Consider the following 25940-nt stretch of genomic DNA (forward strand, 5'->3'; position numbering starts at 1 on the left):
CAGACATCCGTTTCCCAGGGCCCTCACCTCTGTTCCAAGGGCCCAGTTCACCCTCTGATTCCTTCATGATCAGCCACCTGGTTGCCAGCAGCAAACCAGCCAGGGCAGAAGACAAGTACTTGTTTTACAGAAGGCTGCTCTAGCGTTTCACCTTTTTTGTTTTGTTCAGTTTTGCTTTTTCACTTCAAAGAGAAAATAAATTCAACAGGAGACAAATGCATTTCATGATTTTTAATAATTTTGTGCCATGGTTTAACCACAGCATATTAAGAACAAGCATAAAATCTGTATTTAAAACTAACAACAGCACTTAGAGCAACATCTTCCTTTAAAAGTATTGCAATAAACAGACCTTAGGTCTAAAAACTAGGACATCACCATTTGCTCAATTAAAAGAGTCAGATACACAACAGTTGAAATCTTTTCCTGTATATAACTGGGAGTTACTGTGGAAAAAAAGCAACAAACTAATTGTGTTAAAAGGAAAATAAAATTTTAAAAAAATTAAAGCAAGCCAGGTTTGTCATAGCGTCACATGAACAGCTACTGAGAAATTCCAATACAGTTGTAAAAAGACTTACTGCTTTTAATAGCTTTGTTTTTACAACAATAAAATTTAAAAGAAAGATTAAATATTGTTGATAGTGCTGTACATATTTCAGAATAGCTTGAAACAAAATGGACAAAAATAAGAGACGTGTTGAAAACATGATCTTGGAAGCCACAATGTCGGAAATACAAAAAAAAATCCATATAGCAATAAAGCATTTTACACTGTAAAATAACTAGCAAGAAACAACAAAGAAAGGGTCAATGCTCTAAAACCAGGTATTTGATGGTTAATTTTAAGTGTAACAGCCTGACTGATGTACATACCAACGTGAAATGCTCTGAGCACAGCAGCGTCGGGCAGCTGATAGCCATACAAAGATAAAACCCCTATCGACGCTAATGTGGTCTTTGTACTGTAAGTAGAAAAGCTTTGTTAAAGCATATTAAAGTTATTTTTATTACTATTATTATTTTTGCTTTCCAGGTCTACGATGCCTGAGGCCCTTGTAACTTCTGCTTATATTTCTTTAAAAATCTTGGCTGCCTGCTGTGCTTCGTGGTAAATGGAAAAGCATGAACGCAGCTGTGAGTACACGTAATAGACAGTCTGCTCTTTCCACTACAGCTTCAAAGCAAATTAGTGCCTCTAAAAGGAGACATGCTCATGTTTGGTCCACTCAATATGCAAGTTTTGTTATGATAAATCCTACCCTAGATTCCTCCAGCAGGAGGTTTACTCTGTAGAGCCTTCCTAGTCAAGGCCTGGGGTTTTTTGTTTGTTCTTCTTCCTTCATGCACAGAAGTGGTACTGCAGTGCAAACAGAAACGTGAACGTGGCCAGGCAAGGCATACTTCCAAAACAATTACTTTATGTCCTGACAAATAATAAATGAGTTAACTAATGGCTATCATGAAATATGCGCATTTCCCTATGGTACGTGCTTACGGATAAAACAGCTCTGTATACAGAGGGAGGGACACAAGCGACCTGTAAGGGCTTGATGATGCAGAACTGGCCATAAAAACTGACACGCTTCTTTAAAACAAAAAAAGAAAATAACCATGGTCAACATTCAGACACAAGACTCCTGTGAGGGCTTTTAAAAAGATATTTACAGACAAACGTGTAGCTGAAGTGTCAGGTCACCAGAGAAGTCAGGAAGGACTGCGCTCCAAGGCACCATCCTCAAGCATGATGGACCAGACCGAAAGCCCACTCAAACCAGAGGAAGCCTCACCATTGACTTCACCGGGCCCCAGATAAGGCCCCCTGAGTTTTAGCGTAGCGTTTCGCTAGTCATCTGAAAATCCAAACAAAATGCCATCTCAAACATATCCCATCACGTTGCTACCTTCCATCTGTGGTTAAAGCCTGACACGTATTAAAAAAGCTACAAAATGACACGAGTATCTATGAAAGATTAGTCGGTATCCATCCGTGAGAGGACGAGTCTGTCTCGGACTGGTAAACTTCTACATCACCTACTGTCCTGGCGTAGTTAGAACAAACAGTTTAGAAAAATAAGTACAGCATCTGCAAGTCTCTACACTAGAACTTCATGTTGAGTTTTCCTGAGGTATTTGCTTTACTGAAGAGCCCGTGTGGGGGCACGGGGATGGACAGCCGAATGCACGGAGACACCAGGGGAGAACCACACAGCTGGGGGAGCCTGGCAGAGAGTTAACAGTGTTGGATCACTTCCCACAGTGCTTCCCACACTGGGTCTAAACAGGTTTAGGCATTTCTCCTAAATAATCTTAACTATGAACCCGGGTTGAGCCATTGCTGTCAGCTGCCCATCCCAAGCTCCCGCTCACAGCCTGCCTTCAGCTCACCACCAACCACGGCTCGTCTCACCCACCCTGAAAAGCTTGCACCCTCCAGCTGCACAGGTCTGCCACCAGTCCCAGCTACACACCAAACCTTCAGAGAGTTTTCGCAGTGGCAGGATCGCGTACCAGCAGAGGACATAGAGCAAGGGCTGGCTGTTCTCACAAAACTCTCGTTGGCCTAGTTTTGATTTTGCAGGGATGGTTCGGGTCAGTTCCCACTAGTCTGAGCTTCACTTCAAATCTAGGATGTGGATAAAAAGATTCGAAAGTTTTTAGACCGTTCCTAAGTTAGGAAAAAAAAAAAAAGGTAACCAAGGATAATAAATAACATTATCTGCTGAAGAATAATACTGGTCCAACTCAGCAATAGCAAGGCAACAACCAATACAAGAAGCATCTAATTGCAAGGTTAAAGCTGTGGAGGTTTTGTTTTGTGTTTTTTCCTTTTTCTTAAAGTGACACATTTAAAAAAAAAAACAAATCTTCATAGCAAAGATGCATCAAACGACCAATTGCTATACACAGGCTAGTCAAAAAGGATTTGTTCAAACTTTTTCCCTTATGTGATATTATATTGATATTTAATAGGAAAATAAAATACATAGACTTTTTGTCATTTGTATGCATTCATCTGCAAATTTTCTTACAAAAAAGGACCAAGCACAGAAGTTGGCATTCACAAAGTCTATGCCATGTTTTTTTTTTTGTGTTAAAATTGGTATCATCTATACATTATCTTACAGTATTAACAACTTCTATTTGTTTTTGTATGTTTGTTTGTTCTACCCATTGGGTAGGATATGTGCATAATATATTCAAGTTATACACAGCACCATACAAAGAAAAAAAAAAAACAAAAAAAGACAGACAACTGAAAAAGCACCATTTTAAGTGAGGCACAACAAAGGTGGGAGCGTAAGGCCTGATCCAAAGCCCCCTGAAGTCAGCAAGAGTCTTCCTACCAACTTCACCAGGCTTTGGATCAGGCCCTCTCAAGTGCAAGGGGATTCCTATCTGCTCAGACCTGAACATGAGGCACCTTAGTTGCTTACAAACTACTGACATGCAAACCTCCTCAAAATTATATCTAATACGGACGGATATAATTTATTAATAACCCTACCACAGCGGACAGACAAGCACAAACCAAGGAGAGAAAGGAAGAAGAAAAGAGACAGCTTTTGTCACCCACGAGATCCTACACACACCACGTTGTTTCAGAAAGCTCACACACCAAACCATTTAAAACAGCAGCAGCAGCAGCAATACAGCAAAGAAATGACAGAGTCATCTCCGGCAGGAAATCACACACAGGGTGGTTGTCGGAGGGAAGGGGGAAGTATCCAGGTTATAAGTTTGTTTCTTTATCGTTAACCAACATAAAAAGGTAAGCTCTTCTCTAGCAGGAAAGGGACACTAGCAATACCCAGGTTGCTTGCGTTCAGTCTAAAAATAAAACAGAGACAACAGCAAGGCAGAAGTAAGAGCCAGGAGAGTTTGCAACACTTCTCAACACAAAATCACGCTCAGTTTTCTCGTTTGAAAGGAGGAGAAGTGTCATGAGCGGTTACAAAAACTGCACGAGCAGCCCTGAAATGTATTTAATGCAAACAGCTGCAATTTCAAGGAGACACCAGTAGCCTTCCCCACTGTGTGGCTGTGGTACTGACTAGCCTTGGTAAAGCACTTCATGGAAACCGAGCCATCACCTACAGCTGAGTTTGCTGGGAAGAGGCAGTGCAGGCCTGATGTTGGTTTTGGAGGCTGAACTTAGTGGTGCAGCTTCTGCTGATTCCCCAAGCGGAGCTGATCCAAGAAAATGACCCTTTTTTGCTGGTGCAAGTGTGCCCAATGGGGCTTTTGCCAGCTTAGCAACGGCAATCAGAGGTGGGTGAGAAGGTAAGTTGCACCTCTGATTGATGAGCAAAGACTGGCAAATATATTAAGTATTAAAAAATAAATAAATAAATCTTACCAACCAACATTTTCAGCTGGGCAATTCTCAAAGCTTTAATTTCCTAACGAAACATACAGAACAGAGTCTTCGGACGGGACACCCCTGTAAGTTCAACACAACCTCACAAGAGACTTTTCCATGCTCTAAGAGGCCTCTACAGGTCAATTCATTAAGAGTACCCCTCTCCAGGAACTTAAACAATTGACACATTTGGGGCTAATTTAGGAGAAAAGTTACAATCACACTGGTTGGGAAGCAGGCAACACAGTGCAGGAAAAAAACCAAAACCCAGATATGTGTAATTAAATTCTTTGCAGCAGCCTTTATCTAAAAAGCAGAGACATAATCAAAAGCCAGCCTTCATCTGAACCCACCGTACAAATGGATCTCTTGGTTCCCAACATCAGCTAGGTTTGACAAAACATGCTTCTGCGATTCAGAGTACACGACGTACATTTCCTTCCCGTACATCCATGCATGAGGTCTACATTAGGGTTGTCCTAAAAGCACAAGGATTTTTTTCAAAGCTCACCGAAAAGGAGAAAGCTGTTGGATGGAAGATGCACTAGTGCACCGGGTCACAGGCAAGACTTTGCACAGCAAGAAACCACCCCTACTGATAAAAACAGGGCCATGACATTTACAGGACTGAAAAGCAAATATTCCTCATGCCTCCAGCTGTTCGACAAATGACCTGTCGTTGTTCCTGAGAGCACATTTAGCATTTCTGGAAGGTGATTACGGTACAGTGACTAATAAGGAGATAATCAGGGGGTGGATACAGGCACAAGTTCACATGTGGGTATGTATACACACACACGTGCATGGACATGACTTAATGGTAAAGAGAGAACTTACAAATAATTCTAAATACCTGCAAATGTACCAGCAAGTCTATTGTTTATCCTTTGGGGAAGTCAGAAAAAAAAAAAAAAAAGGAAAGGGAAAGGGAAAAAAACCCAAAGAACAATTTTGGAGCATATCTACTTTCACCAGCATACTACTTTCTTTTTCTTTGCCCAAGAAATCAGGTTGCCTTAGTTACCATGAGCATTCAGGGCTCAGAGTCAGAGAAAGGTGAGTAATCAATTTTCTCCAGACCATCCCAACATTCCTTCCAGATCAGAGTGTCAGTTTTAAGGTCCAGTATCTCACTACCCAGCAGGGCTTGAAAGGACTGCTCCAGACAGTGCCATTCCAGACAGCCTACGCATGGGACTCTCCAGCAGCACAAGGCTTTCTTCCCTACTGCAAAGAAAGTGCATTCTTTCAGAAACAATGTCATTTCACTCCTTGCCCTTCCCTGAACATTCACAGGAAAAAAACCCAACAACTCAGCAACACTTCTAATATTTCTGCAACGCAAAAATTCATTACTTATTCATTACTGTATTATTTAGGATTATTCTGGGATAACAGAAGCAGCTTCCAGCTGGGACAAATTGATGGGAAAAGTAGGCAAGCAATAATAAAAAGCCAAATGAAGCACAGCTTGACCCACAGCTCCTGCAGATTCCACGACTGCAGGAATGTAAATACCTTCCTCACTAGCCATCAAGAACTTGTACATGGGACACGTGTCTATCACAAGGAAATAGCATGCTGTAATAAAGTGATATCAGACTGAGACTGTGTTAAGTGCAGAGTTCATCAGTAGCTTAATTAGGTCCTCCCAGACAAAACCAATCTATTATGTGAAGTACCATGAATTCTGTTATGTGCCACACGCCAGGAAAGGCGCCTGCGCACGGCTCTGCTCAATGGGTACAAGTCGTCTCATTACCCACTTACACCTTTAAAGCAGCTTCACATACAAAGATCCTGCTTGTACAGCCCTGGGATGAACCCAACCACAACCAGGCTACACGTACATCCAGAATCTGAGCTGAGTGCTCCATTGGGAAACTGGCAGAGAAATCTCTTTTCTGTGACTAAACCCCTGCCTTTTCTAGCCCTGCAAGGTCATAGGGAAAGAGCAAAGATGGGGCATACTTAGCACCAAGAAGGGAGCCATGCCAAGCCACAGAGGGGGAAAAATTAACATTTGTGGTAGGATAGAGGTCATAATGCTTCCTTTCTTAAAGGTACATTTGAAAAATAAATCTTTTAACTTGAAAATTTCTAGAGTGGGGACATGACTGGACTGAATTTTGAGAAGATGGGTCACTGGGTAAAGGTCAGGAGATGCAACCAGAATTCAGGCTAATATGATCCATCACATAGAAGGGTCTCTTCCAACCTGAATGATTCTATGATTCTATAGAAAACTCCACACACATATTATGTAGGGTTTGTGCATGATACACATAAACCAGTATGGAGGTATAGTCTACACAATTAACTCTACAATGTTTGCAGAAATCTTTTATAATTTACAAAGCTTCATTTGAGTGGCTGTGGAACAGTTTATTAATCTTGGATATCTCCAAAGGGAGTTTTCCATAAGTGCTTCATAGAATTACCTGTCTTCAGAGATCACACTTCTAAGCCTGTACAGACTGATAGTGCTAAGTCTGATATTCCTGCTTTTACCACTTTGTTGTGTTAGCGAGGGCACATTCTCTCTCACTGCAACAAAAGAAGAAAACAGAAAAACACACTGTTGCAACCGGTGGGACTCCCATTGGAGGTCACTACTATTCATCAGAAAATACCTTATTTACTCCTGTAAGAGCCCCCAAACCAACAGCAGCAGATTGCAAGCTCACCTATAGCAAACAACAGCTGACTATGCTTTCAGAGCCGACAGGTCTACTGGCTGCACATCAGCTTTGGACAGCAGAAAGTGATGAGAAAGAGAAGATGCAAGAGGAAACGCAGCCATTAGTTGAGCAAATACCAAGTTCTTTTTAAACAAATCTTTTCTACAGAACTGGAACAGGTTACATTTTCCACACAAAGAAAAATTAAGAGACAACAGCGCACGCGTCAATCAGCAGATGATGTTAATGGGAAGTGTGTAACTCCACTGACATGCAGCGATGGCAAAAGATGGCAAAGGGCTGTCTTCAAAGAAAGCACCTTCCCAAGAGGTGACTCTGAAGACAACTTCAAGGCTCACTTTGTTGACATCTGTGCATGGGGAAAAGTTGGTACTCAACTGGCCAAAGCCCAGGGCCCAGTCCAGGTGTGCTCTGCCATGACAACTGAGTTCCAGCTGTTCTTACCTAAAGGCTTCTCGGCTAAATAATCCTCATTTAGGCAACAGCAAATTATTTGTGTAGGCACACACTTTCTCCGACCTAAAAGCTCACTTCTGAAGGACAACAAAAGTCACTGAAGAACAATACCAGTATTTGCTAGTTTTGTCTTCTGCTCTTGTTTTGTTTTGCTTTTTAAACTAAGAAATATGTTAATAGGTTGTTTGCAAAAATCTAATTTCACAGCTTATATTCCCAGGAACCAGACATGACTGATAGCCACCTAGTCATCTCCTAAACACCTCTCCTCTGAGCCCGAGTGGAAACAAAATAAGTGAATCCCATCATACAATCTCTCTCTTCAAATAACACATAAATTAAAAGGCAGCTTTGCTCTGCATCACCAGCGTGACTCAGACCAAAAAAACAATTACAGAGACAAATGAGGGTGCATATTCAGACTAACGGTTACACAAACGTGTTCTAAACTAGAATAAAACCCAACTGCCTTATGAAGAAAATAATCTACGCTGAGGCCCGTAAAACACACGCACACAGACACGCATACTGTTTTGGCATTAAAACTCTGCATAGATCAAAGATGCACTTCAGTTATCCGAGCCCCCGGGGCACAGAAGTCCTGCAGAAATCCAGCCTCCAGCCACGGGACCAGGCGCTCGGGCAACGCAGCCCCCACAGCACCCCCAGGGCTGCTGCCCCCAGCCAAGCACAAGGCTTAACAGAACAGAAAGAAGTGAAAGATCGTAAAGTGGAAAGGTCTATGACGTACTTGTACACGTATATTAGAAACTATTTGAGCTAAGACTCTAAAGGTTCTTACTTTAAGTCCATTTCCGAAATGCATTTTAAGTGCAAGTTGTGCTTTTTCATGTGCTTGTGATGCCACTACCACCATTGGCCAACCCCCCCATGAAACAGCCAGGGAAGAAACGCCCCACGGGCCACCTCACAGCCAGGTTATCACTTTCCAACTACTCTGAAGACCAGCGTGGCAAAACTAGGGCTTACAGACAGTTAACAGGCGAGTCACCTTTACCCATGAGCAGAGCTCCTGCTGGCCTCAGCCCTACGACACGCACGGAGGAGGGTTTCCACAGCAGGGCCCAGAGCAAACATGGTTCGTGGTGAGAATAACCGGTCACTGCCAGGGACGCCAGAGAAGCCAGCACCACGGTCACGAGCGCTCTCGGTACCGCTGCGCAAACTGCACGGGGGGTGAGAGCTACGGGGGCCCCTTCACTTCAACGGGATGGATCTCCGGGACTGAGCTGCAGTATCTAACCGACGGAATGGGGAGCGAGAAGCACAAGAGTCTCACGTACTTTAACAGCATTGCAGGGGAAAAAACCCACCTTGCATTTTTAAACAATTTATTGCATAATGTCATGATATGTAACTAAATACATTTCAGGCTACAGTGAGGACAAAAATCTCTAAAACTGTCAGTACTGGTGTTACTGCGTTATGAAAAGGAAAAGAATGGCAGCACTTAGTAAGAATCAATACAAATTAACACATCTGGGATTTCGTTTTGCTGTTTACGAAACAAATAGTCTACACTGCAAAACAGCTAAACCCTAAGTGGTGGAAAATGCTGGGATTTCGTATTTGCCGTCTTCCATCCAAAAGTCTCCAAGACACTTCATTGATGCACTGTTATTTGAATGCAAATTATTGCAAAGACGAGTGTCCCTGTATTTCTTGATTTGTAAAAGTCAAGAGATGTTAGGCTAAGTCCTGTCCCCTTTTTCTAGCAAACCCGGGGGGAGGGAGGCAAACTCCTCCAGATTACTTCTGGGACTCTATTCCACAGGTGAAAAGACAACATATAGAAGAACTTCACATAAAACAGTTCCCTCATATATATTTTTTTTTAAACATTAAGATAGTGCAACTTTTAAAAACACATTTATCACAACACAAATTAATTCCTTGCATTCATCTAAGTTCTCAACTTTATACCTTGGCACACAAAACAGGAATTTTGTTTCATATTAAAAAAAAAAAAAATCCACACCCTGGGAGAAAAAAAAAAGCAAACTGGCCAATTCTTCCCCCATTTATCTAGCAAAACCACCTTCTTCCTTCTGCCATTCAGTGAGTATAAAACAGGCTGTACAAGCCTCATTTCTGTGCTAAGTTAACTTTTACAATTAAATAATTGAAATAGTTTATTAAAAAAAAAAATAATATATCCCCCCCCTCTCCCCTGAAACACTGCTCGTAGACAAACTGAATGGAAGTTTGTATTTCTTTCCATCTGCTTTGCATGCAATTCCCCTGAAAGGAATCAGAAACAAAGAACTGGTTTGCACGTTTGGTTTTACTAAGTTGTACCACGTGAAACGTTAACAACATTGTGCACCGGAGCATGGGGGTCCTTCCTCCACCGCTCTGCTTCAGTCCCTCCTCTTCAGTCCAAACGCACCTGGGCGAGCGCCTTACACCAGGTTCCCTGGTTTCCGGTCTTGGCCTTTGCTGGGGACTATTGTGCTCTCTGAAGTGTTCTGCTGAAACTGAAGTCTGCTCCCCCTCTGCGAGGAAGGAGGCGCGTTGCTGTGCTGGTGATGGAAAAAAGAGGAGCCTGGGTAATGCCCCATGACCTCACTGTACGTCGGGGGTGGTCCTTCCATCCTTCCGTTACTGCTATAGTTGGTTGCACTTATGCCCGAATTGCTGCTGGGTGGGCAGGGGCCCCCATTGTACATGGAGATGTCTATCAAGTCGCTATCAAAAATGGTTCGGTTGGGTGGTGCCCGGACAGATTCCCGGTTGAGCTCCATCTGCTGTTCCGGGTCCCGGAGCTGCAGGGTGCAGGGGCCTTGGTACGGCGGCGGCTCTTCCCCGTCCGAGAGGGAGATGGTGGGAGGAAGGTCGATCTCATGCTGCATGTAAGGGTAAGTGGGCTGGAAGCGACTGAAACGGTCCCGCTGCATAAAAGATGGGGCGGTAAACCTGTCCCTGGACCTTGGAGCATACATGATCTGAAACGGGAAGAGAGACACGTGACTCCACGTCTGAGCAAAGCACGCATTTATGAAGAACCAACAAACCAGGAAATACTTCTCTTTGCCACCTTTCTTAAAGGATTAAACCCAGTAGATACTGTGCACACATGCTCCCACACACATGCAGGTGAGAAGAAGAGGTAGGAGTTGCAGGAAGGATCTAACACAGGATACTTGAGAACAACTTCACAAAGGAAGACCAAGACCTAACACAGCTCCTTCTGACCCTGAAACATGCAGAGCCGAGAGAAAACAATTGTTTCTGTACATAGTAAACACTTGCTCTCTAGACTTGACAAGTAACTAGTTCTATGAAAATGTCCCAATACTGAATTTTGGCCGCAGTCTGAGCATCCCCCTCCTACTCAGAGTTCATGTAATACCCTGCCATCACTAAAGAATTCAGATGGTCATTTTAGTACATTCTGCAAAGGGCTGGCATATCTCACGCCTTCACTACCAGAGTGTATCAGGTGTCCTCCTCGCCCTCAGTTCTCAGCCAGAACTCAGCCTCTGGGGAGGACCTGCAAGGCTTCTGCACTGCAAGCGGAAAAATGTCCCTGGCATATCAAGCCCTGGAGAAGGTCAGGCTTTACAAGAGGAAGAGTTCAAGACACTCCATGAGAAGTTACTGCTCCTCACTTGGTGTATCCCAGATCTAGAAAGACAAACCAGCTTCTTAGACCTAGACCTATCAAACTGCCCTTCTCATTTTTGGGTCCACACAGGGTCTTTAGCCCTCACTCCTCATAAATGCAAGGTCAGCCATCAGGAAGATTCACTGTTTGACACAAGTGAGCTGGGCCACTTGGAGCAACACACCCACAAACTGTCACTCAGAGCAGGGATCTGTGCTAACTGAAGACAGACAGTGGTGATAGAGTAAGTGTTGTAACGCCAGGAAGAACATTTGGAGAAGCGCAACTGGTCTTATAGATTCCACTGAATACCCAAATTACTGAGCCACTGTGTGACAGAGACACCTCCACCACTCACCTATGAATGCCTGCTATGATATGGGGAGCTGCAGACAGAGAGGAAGTGTCGGGTAGGCAGAATCTCATTCTTTTAATGAAAAAGTTTTAAGCATTTACGGAATGGGAGTTAAGGCAAGCTCAGATGTCCACATGAACCTGGCTCTTAGTCCACACTGAAAAAGCTTTATTTACTAAATAGATGCTTGCTTTTGAGAGGAGTCAAATATAGATAACAGGAAAGAGGAAAGCACATTGGTGAAGATAATAAGAAATCTCTCTGTACCTCTGAAGCACCCTGGCGTGAAACCGAGCTTTCTGAAGGCCACAAGCACCCTTCCTGGAATGTAAAAAAACACAACAAAAGAGAAAAATTAATACATCACCATCCTACCCCAACTACCACAACTTTTAGGAGCAATCAGCTTCCAAGGACTGGCTGTCTCCACCTAGAGAAAGGAGATAAACATGTAACATCCCACCCTCACCTTCCACAACCAGAGCAAACAGCAGCTCTGCCCCCAAGCAAGTCAAGTTTGGTCCATTGGGCAAGTGCCGAGATGCCATTCCCAGCTCCCAGCCTCACCAGCCACAAGGACACAGCAAACCAGCTGCAGTTACAAGCACATGGTACGCACAGAGACAACAGGAGAGACTTCAGCACTCACTGCTGAGCAGGGACCCTTCACCTCCCAACCCGGGACAGGGCCACATCAGCACAGGTTGGACAAAGCCCACTTGCCAGCCAGGATCCCGATGACACACCACGGCCAAAACAGTTCACTCTGAAACCTGGTGCATATAATCTCAGTGACAGTTGCTCTAAACCCAGGTGTAATCTGGTCAAAACCATCAGTTTTTCCCAGATTCCCACCGTAAACGGTAACCAAGCAGCTGAGGTTTCAGCCACCAGTTCCTCTCTGCAACCACTTCCCCAAACACCTTCTCAGGCCAAAGTATTCTTTCTCTCACGCCTTGAAAGGCTGTTGTGACACCGTACCAGCAGTCAGGCCAGAGTAAGAGGGTGAAGAACAACATGTGTGTATCATTACTTTTCTTCTCAATTAATTGTCCAGAGTAGCAGTAGCTACAATGGATTCATTTTATTGGAAAATTTCGAAGCTCAAAAGGACATATCAGAGCAGCTATAAAGCACAGAATTTCAATCTTGGTGCAAAAAGAGAAAATCAAAACAATGTATAGTCACGACTATTTTCTTGGTGCTAATTGAAGTTTTATGGTTTTATAGATATAAGAAATTTCAGAAACAGGAAGGAAAATGCATACTGTCCCCAAAAGCATTCCCCTGTATAGACTACCTTCAAATCTTACTGTACTGCTGCTTCTCTGCACAGCATCTTTCAACATATTTCTGATGTAAAAATAGACTTAACTAGATGTTCATCATGACACTCGGAGACCAAAAACAGTCTGTGATCTTGTCAGGAGAGTCCACCGCAGAAAAAAGCTGCTCTAAGAGGAATCTCCCACAGGATTCAGCTGTTAAGGGAAATGCTTTGAATAACAAAGCTGGTCAATCACTTCTCTTCTGTAGCTTCAGAGAGCAGAGATAGAGGGAGGCTGACAATTGTGATTATTTATAACTTCCCTTTGCAAGTACCCCGTTTGCAAAGGCCAGATACAAAGGACAACTCTTGCGTAGATTCATGTATTTCAGTGCCTATATAAGGTCTGGCCAATAGAAGAAATGGTAACTGTATATATACCTATATGGACATACTTGCACCTACTTTCCCTAACACCACTCCATCACCCAGATGCCCTCATTTTGAAATATCTGAGGGTATATTTGCACAATTAAAGACAATGAGGTTATTAGCAGCTGACCCGGCAGGCTACAAACCTGCTGCAATTGTAAAGTAAAACACACCAGGCAAAGCTGAAGTGCTCAGTTTTACTGCCCACGAACCAGAGGCCACACGCAGCCCAACAGCAGGTTCCTGAGCAATGGTTTGAAAAATACAGTGATGGGTAGCTCTATGCTTAGTGCAGCTGTTTCAGTCTCTCCTTTAACGCGCTCAGGCTCAGAAGAGAGGAAAAAAGGCAAAACCAATGACCCAACCCAGAAAGGAATTCAGTCCAGCCCCACCACTCATGTTACTTAGACTCCCTTGTGAAAGAGAGTTTCCAAGGTGGAAGGGGACATGACGACTCCCGGTGTAGGGCCCATCTCCCCTAGGGCAGGGGAAGGAGAAGAGCCGAGGGAGAGGGTGCAGAAGATGGAGAAAAACTCCTCGCGCTGAGAGGGAGCAGGGACCCGTGTGCGGAGCCCAGGCACACAGAGCTGGTACCAGCAATGTCCAACAGAAACAACTCGCTCCAAGAGCGGAGCTGCCCATTGCTTCTCCTGCTGATGCCTGAATCCCAGTACAGTAAAAGACCCTGCCCAGAGGCGCTGCAGCTGCTGCAGGGACCCACAGAGCGTGACTGGGGTGCTGGGACAGTCAGACCAAGACGATGTGAGCAAAGGAGCCCAAGGCTCTCCCAGCTCTGGACTAACTACTGGAGGAGGTAGACAGCTTAGGATGTAACCGAATTCCAAGGCTGCGAGGTGTTTGGGATGCAAGGATGTGTAACAACATGGCCTCTGCAGCAGTGTGACCAACAGCCCACCTGCAGCTCCTCCCTCCCCTAAGGTTTCCTCTGGAGAGAGCAGCAGGCTGAATAAATCATTTGGCAGCAGCCAACCCCCGGCAAGATCTCTATCCCAGGAGCCAGAGGAACTCCCCAAGCAGATGGCTGGGTAGCATGTGCTCAGCGTGCCCACGCTTGGAGAATACCAGGCACACACACCATGTGCAGACCAGCCTCACCACGCATACGTGGTCGGTCCAGTGCCACAGCACAGGGTTCTCCCAGCACCCCAGAACAAGTCCAGACTAACTGGCTCAATGCAGGAAAAGGCTCTATGCCCAGTGCATGGACAAGTCTTGAAATGGACAGTGAGACACCAGGAGAAAGGGAAGGAGCTGACAGACAACGGGGTTTTCTGCGCTCAGTTATAGAGGAATCTTTGAATCCTTCTGGGACACAAACCTATTGTGCAGTGACCTGAAATGACGAATACAAACATGCAGAGGAACTTCCTGAACTTTAAGACGAGAGCAGTATGGGAACATGGGAGGAAAAATACAAAGAGAAGGAAAAGAGAGAGAGAGAAAGAAAAAAAGGACAACGTGCCAGTGTTTAATGATGAACGGCTCTGTGGGGTTTGTAAGTATTTGAGGGATACAACAGAACAGGGAAATAATTTCTGCTTAATATCACACACTAGATAGACCTTATCCTTTTATATAGCACACATTTCATCAGCTGCCCCGAGCCAGACGCAGTAGCTCGTTACTGAGCTGTGCAGCTCCTGCTTCAGGGCTGGCCTGGGGACTGCCAGCTTGGAGCAAAGGCAGCTCTGCTCAGGTCTGTCTGCAACCGCTTATTTAGATCTGCATTTCCACTACCATCCCAAGGCTAAGAGAAAAGTTTAAGAAGTTAATAAAAATTTCACACACTGAAGTGCTTTGCTGAATCTCACCCTGAAAGGCTATAGGGGTTTTCTGCACTTTACCTTCTACAGATAAACCCTACCTCCTCTACAGAAGGTGGCATCTCTCTGGAACAAAAGGTGCCTGCCCCATCTTCCCAATTTTTCATCTTTTCAGGAAGGCAGAATGGCTGAAATAGCTGCACCCACCATGGGAAACTTACTGTCTACCTTTCTCAAGTCTTGATATCAGAGAAATTGTCCCTCCCCTGCACTGGGTAAATACAACATAACCCAAAGGTTGGTGCCCACCTACCCCACTGTTCTGGGGAAGGGGTTGAGAAGAGAAGAAAGGAAAAACCTCACTGCTGCAGAAAGAAAATATCCCCATGACTTCCCCCTCCCCAGTTGGCGATGTAAAGAAGTAACATTCTGGGACTGCCATAAACAATCAAAGGTGACAAGCACTGAGGGAAAGTGTTATTTCTTGCTCTCTCCTTGTCCCTCTGCTTACAGATCTTCATTTGACAGCTAAAACGTTTCCCTGTGCTCAGATCAGTAAAAATCAGGTAAGAAGTGACAGTATTTGCATTTATATTCCCTCATAGTTTCTCCCTTTATTATTCAAAATACCAAAGTGGATTGGTATAATGATAAAAAATGAAACACTTTTGACTGGTTTTCACTCAGTGATTTCTTGTTTCACAAGCAAGATGGTACTGGGGACAACCAATCCAGCTCGGCACAACAGCAAACCCAGGGCTAGCAGTCCTGCTGGACACCCCCTCGCACCAAACCCCCAGGGATCCCTACAAGTAGCTCTCAGGTATGAGCAATCAAGGCTAAACCCAAGAAAACACAATTTACTGCTTCCTGGAGCACAGTGTCATCCAACCACCTTGGCTGAGCAACAGCACTGTGACAGAAGAAGAGAAATTTACAGTAAAAATAATTTTTAACTCAAGTAAAAATTCATGGTAAGACAATTTCTCAAACTGGAATTTTGAGGAACAATTCTTATTTGAGAAAAACAATTCCTTTTGCTATTGAAGCAAAAGCATCCCTATGCTGGTTTTGGTTGGAGTAGAGCAAAAGCATCCCTATGCTGGTTTTGGTTGGAGTAGAGCTCATTTTCTTCATAGTAACTAGTATGGGGCTATGTTTTGGATTTGTGCTGGCAACAGCACTGATAATACACAGATGTTTCAGCTATCACTAAGCAGTGCTTATACAGAGTCAAGGCCTTTTCTGCTCCTCATATCATCCTGCCAGCAAGTGGGCTGGGGGTGCACAAGAAGCTGGGAAGGGACACAGGTGAGTTCAACTGACCAAAGGGCTCTTCCATACCATATGACACGATGCTCAGCAGATCATGCATGGGGAAAGAGGAAGGGGGAGGATGTTCAGAATTATGGCATTTGTCTTCCCAAGCAACTGTTACACATGATGGAGCCCTGCTCTCCTGGAGATGGCTGAACATCTGCCTGCTCATGGGAAGTAGTGAATGAACTCCTTATTTTGCTTTGTTTGCATGGCTTTTGCTTTACTTATTAAACTGTCTTTATCTCAACCCATGAGTTTTTCCACACTTTTACTCTTCTCCATCTCTCCCCCAGCCCATCAGGGGAGGAGTGAGCAAGCAGCTGCATGGTGTTTAGTTGCTGGCTGGGGTTAAATCACAACAACCCCATGTAATCCAAACTGCTTTTTTACTGACTCTTAAGGAGTTTTTTCTCCAGTTTTCAGTTTCTGAAAATTACAACTTGGCCTGAAATTGTATTCCCTGAGAGAAAAAAAAATCAGTTTTTAACTTTCTGAAATGCATTACAAGTATTAAGAAGGTCCTTCTTTCCCCCTTGTTTGAATTCAGATTTTTATTTTATTTTTTTTATATCTGTACATATACACAGACACACAAAAATATACACACACCTTTTGCAACGGAAGTGTTTCAGACAGCAGTGTAGTTTCTGATTCTGACCCTAGGTGGCAGTGACACATTACACCACATTAAAACAGGGGCTCGCTCAAAATGCTCCAGGAAGGTACAAGGGCTCATTCCTCCCTGCCTTTTTCTGGGCGACAGAGATCACTGCAGCTCTTAAGACTGCAACACTTTCTCTACCGAACATATGCAAAGGAAAACTATTCCGTTGCCCCAACAGAATGACAGAAGTTCCAGCAGGACAGCTCTTCCCTTCAGAAGCGGTGTTTCCCAAGGGCAGGAAAGGTTATAGCATCTGGCAGAGCGATGCAAGGTACCAAGGAGAAGTACTAGAGAGAGACAATTATGGAGATCACCAAACCTCTCCACTTGTAGTCCACCTCCCTACGCTTACAGTGATTATTTTTTACTTAATACCTTAAAACTTTTGTTTCCTCAACTTCACAACACTTTATCACTTTGAGCAATCTTCGTTTTGTCCAAGTGAAGGAAATAAGTACTATTATCCTTCCTCCTTTATTTGGAGATGGAGCAAGTTGCCCAAGGTGACACACTGAGTCAGAAGCCACCCAAAGCTCCTTGCTTCTAGTCCTACCTGCAGATTTCCTATGTGATCCTGCCCTTATTAAAGATGTTCCGACTTTCTGGTGGTAGACTTCACAGAGGAACAGCCAGCGCACACTGTCCCTCCTGACAGCACACCCTGAGGAGAGGCAAGCCCATGTCCCTCACGCAGACAGGAGGGTAACAGTGTTCATCCAGCTCCTGCCAGCTGATGCCTGGTGCAAAGGAAAAGGTTTGGCAAGGCAGGGTGGTATACAGCACTCTCACTCCCAGCTATAGACCGGGCTCTTGCTCCCAGTGGGATTTGCTTTCTTTTGCACATGTCAGAAAATGAGAATGAGTGGGCCAGGGATGTCAGCAGGGAACAGAAGGAATAACGCTAGCACCAGTGGGGAACAATTTAAAAGGCCAAGAGGCAAGGCTAACATTTGAAATCACCAACAAATCCCTGGAGTTGTCAATATTATTGAGTATTTTCTGCCACCCTCCTGATGTTTCTCTTTTCTTCTGAAATAGATGTTCCAAGAAGCAGGGTAGTATTTTTAAAGCTATGCTCCTGGAGCTTGGCATTCAAAATGGGCATTATCAAGGCAGGTCCTAATGCAAGCTGACTAGCCCTAGCAGTGATGCTGCCCTCGGTGCTGGGAGGCAGGGGCTGGTCAGGGTGAGCATCTTCTGTGATGGATGCAGGGATTTTGCTGCCAGGAGTGGTCCTGGGGTAGTCAGTGTTCAGTACTCCTTCAACAGCCGCTTCACAAGAGAAAAAGACGCAAACACAGAAGCCACGACGATGGGGAGAAGGAATCAATTTAGGAACATCAGAAGCTCATTAAGTACCTCCCTGTAAGTCACTTAGTTAATCTCTTTTCCCTCAACGTCCCCCTGGAAATCACCGGTGATGACACTCAGAGTTAATCATCAGAAAGCAAGATTTATCTTGGTTTTATCCCAGCAAACAGCAGAGTGCCACAGCAGCCACTCAGCCACAGCTACCTACATTCCAACAGGACAGCCTTGGTTACCAGCAACGCTGCCCTCCCAGTACAACATCAGTCCTCCTAAGGCACAGCCAGCAACACACACCTCCCCTGGGACAGACACACATACCCCGTGCATAGACGTGTATTTTCAAGGCTGCCACGTGGCACTGCCCCAGAACCCCCCAGTGCTGCTGGTGGCATCATTCGCTCCCACCGGAGAGGTGGTGCTGTCCTAGTGAAGCAGCCCTGGGCACTCTCCTGGCATACTCCACACCCTACAGCCTTCACATGCCTCTCAGAGGCTCTGCAAACCTTGGCTTGCTCCTGGCTGTGATGCCAAACACTGCTGATGGACCAGCCAGCAGGGGGAAACATTCAATATTTTATCCATCGTGATACAGACAGCCTTCAGTCCTGTGCACACTTACTTCAGGTTGCTGCTCATGCCAACACGGTTGTCACTCAGCATCGTTCCACCTCTCAGTTATGACCCCCAAACTCATATGTCTGCTAATGTTACAACAAGCTTTGAATGTTTTAATGTCCATGGGAGGAGATGGCAGGGCAGGCAGCAGCATCCTCAGCAGCACTGCTGCAGAAGCATCCCTTACTCCTGAGCACTCACAGGTCATCCTGCCCCTGCTGTGATCTGTGTAAGGCCCCAGCACACTAACCAAGGTAATAAAACAAACAAAGAGTAAAGGAAAGATTGAAGATGTGACTCCAGAGGGGATGAAAAGGAAAACAAAGGGAAGAAAGAAAGAAAAGAAAAAAGATAAAGATGGTCACACAGCAGAGTGTATTTACAAGACAGGAACATAACCACTACTTTTCATTACGTACTTGTCAAAGAGCAACATTTTTTTTTCCGAGATCAGTCCTTCAAATGTTACTAACACAAGTGACTGCAGTGGTATTTTCATCTAGGCCTTTTTTTTTTTTTCCTTTCTTAACACAAAGAAAGTTCAGCCAGCCAAAGAAGAAACCTACAAGTACTTTTTATTTCATTATTTTGAAGGCCTGATCCCATGAGTTTTACAGGTATGAGGCTGGCAGTAAAGGCAGTAGATAGATTCTGTTCATTTCTACTATGCTTTCTAGAGGAACCAGAATAACAGAGAGATCATCTGTTCGGTAGTTGGTCTTTACAGGGCCAGAAATCTGTGCAATTCAGCCACAGCTCAGCTGTTGGAAGGCACGATTATCTAGAAATAGGACAGGCTTGAAGAAAAAGAAAATTGAATATAACCAAAGCACAAAAAAAATGGCCATCTGAATAGGAAAGGCATGATTCTGCATCTTGATACACCTCTGCTACCTCAGTTACAAGAGGTAGCTTCACTTCATAGTTTGTTACATGAACTAGCCAACAGTCAATTACTTTGCTTTACCATTTTCTTTTAAGAAATACTGCTGAACTTCCTCTATTTCCATTCACTATTTCTCCACCCACAGAATGCCTAAGTCAGAATGGTATTTTTTCCAGACATTAGCAGTTAATAAACATTTAAGTGTTTTCAGAATCTATATACCATTCAAAAAAAAACCCACCAAAAAACCATTCCTTTGGAAGAGAATCCACTTATCGATAACATTTGCACACAGAACAAGGCCTGTCTGGTTAAAAAAAAATATTTTGAAAGTATAATCTAACCTGCATCTTACTGCTCACGCTATTTACCTTGTGCAACTCACTCTGCCATGGACAATGAGAACAGACCAGTCCTTGCCAGATTCACATCACAGAGCAAATGCTTTCGTTTCCCACCCCTCATGCACCACACACTGCTTTTAAGGTTTAGCACTGCAGAAGTTCCATCAGAACCTCCTTCTAACACCTGAGACAAAGGAAAATTCAAACATATTCACCATCTCACCTCAGAGTCCCATTCCCCACAAGACTGACCTTCTTTTAAGAACAGCTTCAGCTTATCAGAAATCCAGATGAGTAATATAGTGATGACAAACCTACACCAGAGAGCTTTCAGAAGAATTACTAACTGGTTCTTGCCAACCAATCAATTTCCATGAAGTGCTCACTTGACTATGTCATTACTTGCAAGGGTGCTATCAAACTGAAACTGAGTCATTGTTTTAAAAAAATCATTTAAGAGCAGTTCTGGATACTAAAGCAGCTCCCAAGTCCCTACTGCCAAATGGCATGTTCTTCTTCACAAGAAGGTGATGCTTCCTCCCTCACATCCAAGAAAAAAGGTGCCACTCGTTCTGATAACGGACAATACTAATGAACCATACAAAGGAAATAATGGGTTACTTCACGCATTTGACAGCTTACTGCAGTTTTAAAAGATTAGTGAAGATGAAAATGTATTTCCTTTATCTCAAATTATTTCATTTTAGGTACTTGGAGCAATTATAGCTAACATTTTGCGGACAGAAGTGTGGTTCTTGAATTACAGCATCCATTTCAAAGCAATACTCAAATTAATCTAGCCAATTTTTTCAGCCCTGAAGTCCATAAGGTTATGGTTTGACAAGTTCCAGTTTCATCTGTCACCAAATTAGACATAAATATTCCTGCACCAGTAAAGTGCTAGGGAATGAGGCAACCTCCCCTTGAGGAGACAGCTCCTTTCCTCCCCACTCAGCCCGTGAGCTAAGAGCTCTTCACCCCAGCAAAAAGGTGAAGGTGATGTGCTAAATGAGAGCTTTGGGGAGCCCAAAGCATTTGTCACATTTCACAGCTTCCTTTCAGGAGAGAGCCACCAATTGCCAGGATGGCCAGGGGAGCAGCTCCACAGCAGCCGTTGGTGTCCGGCCCTGGCTGTGGCATCCCTGCCTCCTCCCCTGCCAGCCCTCCCTCCCCTCATCTGTCTGAAATCTAACTTCGGGGAAAAAGAAAAGCAATTAGTGCTCAGCCAGATGAGCCCCCTGAGGCCTCTCACCACGACCTTGGCAGCTCCCTCAGGAACAAAAAGGAGGAGGAAACAAAAGGATGGAAAGAAAGGTGAGGCTTTGGACTTGCAACTGCTGTAAGCCATTATGGGACCGCACCTTCCAGTTACAATCAGACATTTTTTTTTGACTGTGAAATGAAATTAAGCTGTGAACCCAACGCTGTTGCCAGGAATTCAATGCATCAAATGGCTACCCTTACAAACAGCCCCTTGGCCATCAAAGTCCTCGAAGAGGCTAAGGGCACCACTCCAGAGGACATCAAAAAAAGGACCTCCCTGCAACACCACAGGATAGTGCCCTGGCTCAGGGGGATGTCCCAAAGTCAGGAACACCCTGTGGTTAACCCTCACAATGGAGCAGTGCCTCCCACCCAACAAACTCCTGGCTCACAAGGCAAGTTAGCTGCCCCTTTACTGTTGGGTTGACCAAAGACAGCCTTAACAAGTCTCATCTGAGATTCAGAAAGCCTTTGTAACAACTACTGTAACAACACATCTTAACCACTCCAAGTCCACAGACAGATCGTTTTCCTAGTATTTTCTTGGGTTTTGTGTGAAACACATTACATTTTCCTGGGTTAGTGTTTTGGACCCAGCAAACAGTTACTGCAGCTTCACTGATCCATAATAGTGATAAAACTCCAGGATATTAGCAAATATATGGAAAGTCACAACATGTATTTCAAATCTTGATACCCCAGGTGATCTCCATTCATCCCCCCTCCACACTACAGCAGCAGCAAAGAGGATGTCACATCTAAAACTCCAAACGCAAAATGAAAACAGGACACATAAAACATAGCAGGGGCTAAAAATAATAAAGGACAGTATATCTTAAATTTATGTTCTACTTTTCTTTTTCTACTGACAAATATAACTTCAGCAAAAGATCTAACTACAGGGAGTATTAGAAGTGACATCAGAAGTTTTTCCAACAGTTGCCTGTACCGGAGCTCCTCGGGAGGCTTTGCTGCAGACCCAAATAGCACAAGGAGAAAGAATTTGGTGCAAGGGGCTCACACTCACCGTCTGCAAAGTTTCTTCCTGTCTTCTGCTTTGGCTCTGTCGGTTGATAAAGGAGCGTGTCGAGAGTTTGTAATGGTTCAACAAGCAGATGATCACTACCACCATAACAGTTATAACCACAATTATAATGATGATTTGCACAAACTCCAGTTCAGCTGAAACAAAGAAAAAAAAAGGAAAATATGTCAATCACACAGAATGTTATCTATCAAAGCAATAATCTGAAAAACCTTCAGTATTTCATCAGGATTCATCTGAAGTAAGATCTTCACTGCTGTCCATTTCACAAAGTTTTGCATAGAAAACTATGTTCTAAAAAGTATGAAAATTATTCATTTTTGGCAGTGCCAATCAATCGGTGTGAGCGACTGAAGATCAAAGCTAAGAAACTTCTTGGTGATCCTTCTCTGCAGCCTTCACAGGTAATAAATTCTTCAGCATCAACACCACAGACAAGCCTTTTGGATAAGACAACAATTTCACTGGGAAAAAAAAAAAACAAAACCCCAAACCAAACACACACACACAAAACCCACCCTACTTTAATAGCCACCTGCAATGCCGACAGAGTCAAGAGGGCTCCACGTACTTAAAAGCAGAGACCACAGAGAGAGGAATCAAGACCTTGTCAACTGAACTATCCTTAATTTTTTTATCAGCTTAAACAGCACAAACACTACCTAAATCAAGTAGAAAACAAACTTTTTTTCCTATTAAATCTACATGTAGCACCTTTTTCAATTACTTCTTTCCAACTAGCATAAAATTAACTTTTCCAGGGCGTTCCCATTCAGGTAAAAATCTAAAAAGAGATCTGGTACTCTAAAACAAGATATGTTCCACTATGGTTAAAAATGAAACCAGGGCCTTGGCTGTTGCAAGAGATACAATTATAATGAACTCCATCACAGTTCACCATCTTATCTGAAGTCCTGCCTATACCACAAATATGAAGTATATTTAGAGATGAGTCACTCTTGCACCCTTTCGGCTGTACTGGAGCAGCAAGGATGAGCAACGTAAGAGGGGAAATTGCCCTTTGGAGTTACACAGTTGCTGGTATTTCTATGGAAACTGCATTGCTCACAGGGGATGCTCTCATCTTGAAAGACAACTCCAGTTAATGGGAGGAGGTCTTTGGTTGCTAGGTTTGCAGAACAAGCAAAGAAGCAGTGCAAGTTGCTCAGTTTCAGCGCTTTCCAAAAATGACGCCACGATTGGGTGCCAAAACATGAACTTCAGGGAACTGATAATAAATTTCTTTTGTAAAAAGCCAATGAGGAAAGAAAGATAGTGAAATACAAAAATGATTACTCAAAGCAGACCAGAGAACACAAGCTTTGCACCCCCCACCTTATCTCTTTGATTCGTAGTCATCCTCAGCCTTCTGTGTAACAGCAGTACGCTTACGCAAACACAACACAACTATGAAACTAAGCTAGAAAAATGCTGTTTACACATAGAACGACCTGCGGCGGAACTAAAGGCTAAAGGAAACCCAAGGCTGTTCCACTACTCGAAGATCTCTTGCGAACAAGACCTCACACTACAGGAGCTGCAGGTGCACTGGGGTCCAGTGGAGGCCAATGTCAAGGTCCAGCTCTTTGTCACAGTAGACATGGACACGCCACCATCAAAGTGCTGAGGTTCTGCCACCGCCTCAGTAGGAGGAACTAAACTAATTTAAGGCTGAGGAAAAAGTAAAGAGCAATAATACATCTACTATTTAATTTCTCTTTGATGTTAAGTACCATCCACTCATCATTAAGACCACCAATGATTTCAGAAAGTTTGATTAGTCAGTGCTTTGCTTTTGCTATCAATCCCATATACAGCAATCTTTTTTTCCCCTCTCGAGTCATTGGAAGCTAACAATGTCAGCACCAAAAGATCAAAAAGCAACAAGCATAGAATTAATTAACAAAAAAGAAAAACACCAAAACCATGCTTAAGTAAAAAGTCAATTCTTCTTGGCTCAGAAGCAGGGAATACAGACTTGACACAGCTGACAACCTCTGCAATTCACATTCTGTGGCTACTAAGTATCAAAGGATTTATTTACCCCAATTTTTTTTTGTGGGGGGGAGGGGGGTCCATGTAATACTTCAGACTGGAAGCTGCGAGACTGTTGCTAAAGGGCAATACGCAAAACAAGCAATGTTGATTTAGGCTTTCCTAGAATGCAAAGATCACTAGGATGACATGTTACTTCTCTATCTGCCAAGGGCAGACTCTTCTAAATTTATCAAGGCCCCAGCATTTCAGTGGCAGGGGACAGTACCTCTCCTTTGGAAATAAAAGGAGCTGAGAATTTCCCTTGGGGGTGGGGGGGTGCAGAATAATTTAGAAATGTTTGACTAAAACATGGCTATATAATTAAAAAAAATAAATCACAGTACACAGGTGTGAGCACACAGGATATTCCAAGTCCAACTTTACATCGCAAATGCCAAAATGCAACAGAACACCCTACTGATGTTTAAGAGGATTTCCTCACTGGAAAGCGGAGGGAAAGGAAAGGGGAAGGTGATTTTTAATCTCTTCTTCCTCCTGACTGGCCCTCCGGCTACTCATTAAGTTATTAAGAGGAAAAAGAACAGAAACAAGAGGGGCAGACAGTCTCTATTCACTGGCGCTGCTCAAGGCAACTCAAGCAGCGTCTGGCGGCTGCCAAGAGGCTCCGGGTGACTCCGGCCCCACTCGCCTCCTGCCCCACCGCCGGCCGCCTTCCTGCCCAGCGCCTCCGCCTGCCCGCTCGCCCCACTAATTAACTGGGAAAGAGACTGGGGGGGAGCTTCGGGAAGAGAAATGGTACGGTTTTACCTCCCCGAGTCTCTGTGTCACACTCATAAATCATATTTCTAACACGTTCTTACCCGGGAGAATATTTCCCCTGGTAAACAGAAAAAAACACCTTCGCAAAACAGGATGAAAACAAAATAAATAAATTTATAACGCTATCAACAGGCACGCAAGCGAGAGCCTCCGGGCCGTCCCCGCACCCCCGGCAGCCAGCCCCTCCCCGGCGCCCCGGGCTGTAACTGGGGTTCCCCTCCGGTAACCCGGGGACGGAGCCGGCAGCAGCCCTCCCCGCGCAGACACACCGGACAGACGGACGGACAGACGGGTACCTCTTTCCAACAACAGGTCTTTTAACCGCGCATCCTTCACCGCTGTCCTGTTAAGCTGCTCACTGGACATGCTCGCCTCCGGCGGAGGGGGGGCTCAGGCCGCTCCGCCAGCCCCCCCAGCGGGCGCCGCATCACCGGCAGCCCCGGGCTCCATCGGGCGAGGGGACACCGTCGGCGGGGCCGCCCGTTCAGCCTCAACGCGGGGACTGACAGCCTCGGCCGCCTGCCGGCCCGGCCCCCTCCCCAGCGCACCGGGGGGGGCCCGGCCCAGCCCAGCCCCGCCGCCACCGGCAGCGGGCGGCGCGGAGCGGGCGGGCAGGGCCGGTACCGGCCGCTCCCGGCCCCACTCCCTTCCTTCCTCCCTCCCCCGTGCCCCCCGCCACGCGTGTGCG

The 25940-nt window shown here is 44.6% G+C and overlaps 1 protein-coding gene across 5 annotated transcripts in view; it reads right to left on the minus strand.

The window, feature by feature from the left end:
* Positions 1-216: 216 nt before the first annotated feature.
* LDLRAD4 (low density lipoprotein receptor class A domain containing 4) overlaps positions 217-25940 on the minus strand; it is a 298762-nt gene continuing 273038 nt past the window's right edge. For 2 of the 5 annotated variants that reach the window (XM_014938508.1, XM_014938509.1), the window contains 3 exons: positions 22418-22572; positions 11772-11825; positions 217-10487 (listed from right to left, as the gene is read on the minus strand). In XM_014938508.1, coding sequence (XP_014793994.1) covers positions 9945-10487; positions 11772-11825; positions 22418-22572 — 752 coding nt within the window. In that variant the 3' untranslated portion in view covers positions 217-9944. Of the gene's footprint in view, positions 10488-11771; positions 11826-22417; positions 22573-25548; positions 25869-25940 lie in introns of those variants that run through there. The other 3 variants (XM_014938511.1, XM_014938513.1, XM_014938510.1) reach the window with 3 other exon arrangements.

Source organism: Calidris pugnax, unplaced genomic scaffold (genome assembly GCF_001431845.1).
Source record: "Calidris pugnax isolate Ruff unplaced genomic scaffold, ASM143184v1 scaffold13, whole genome shotgun sequence".
Taxonomy (NCBI): Eukaryota; Metazoa; Chordata; class Aves; order Charadriiformes; family Scolopacidae; genus Calidris; species Calidris pugnax.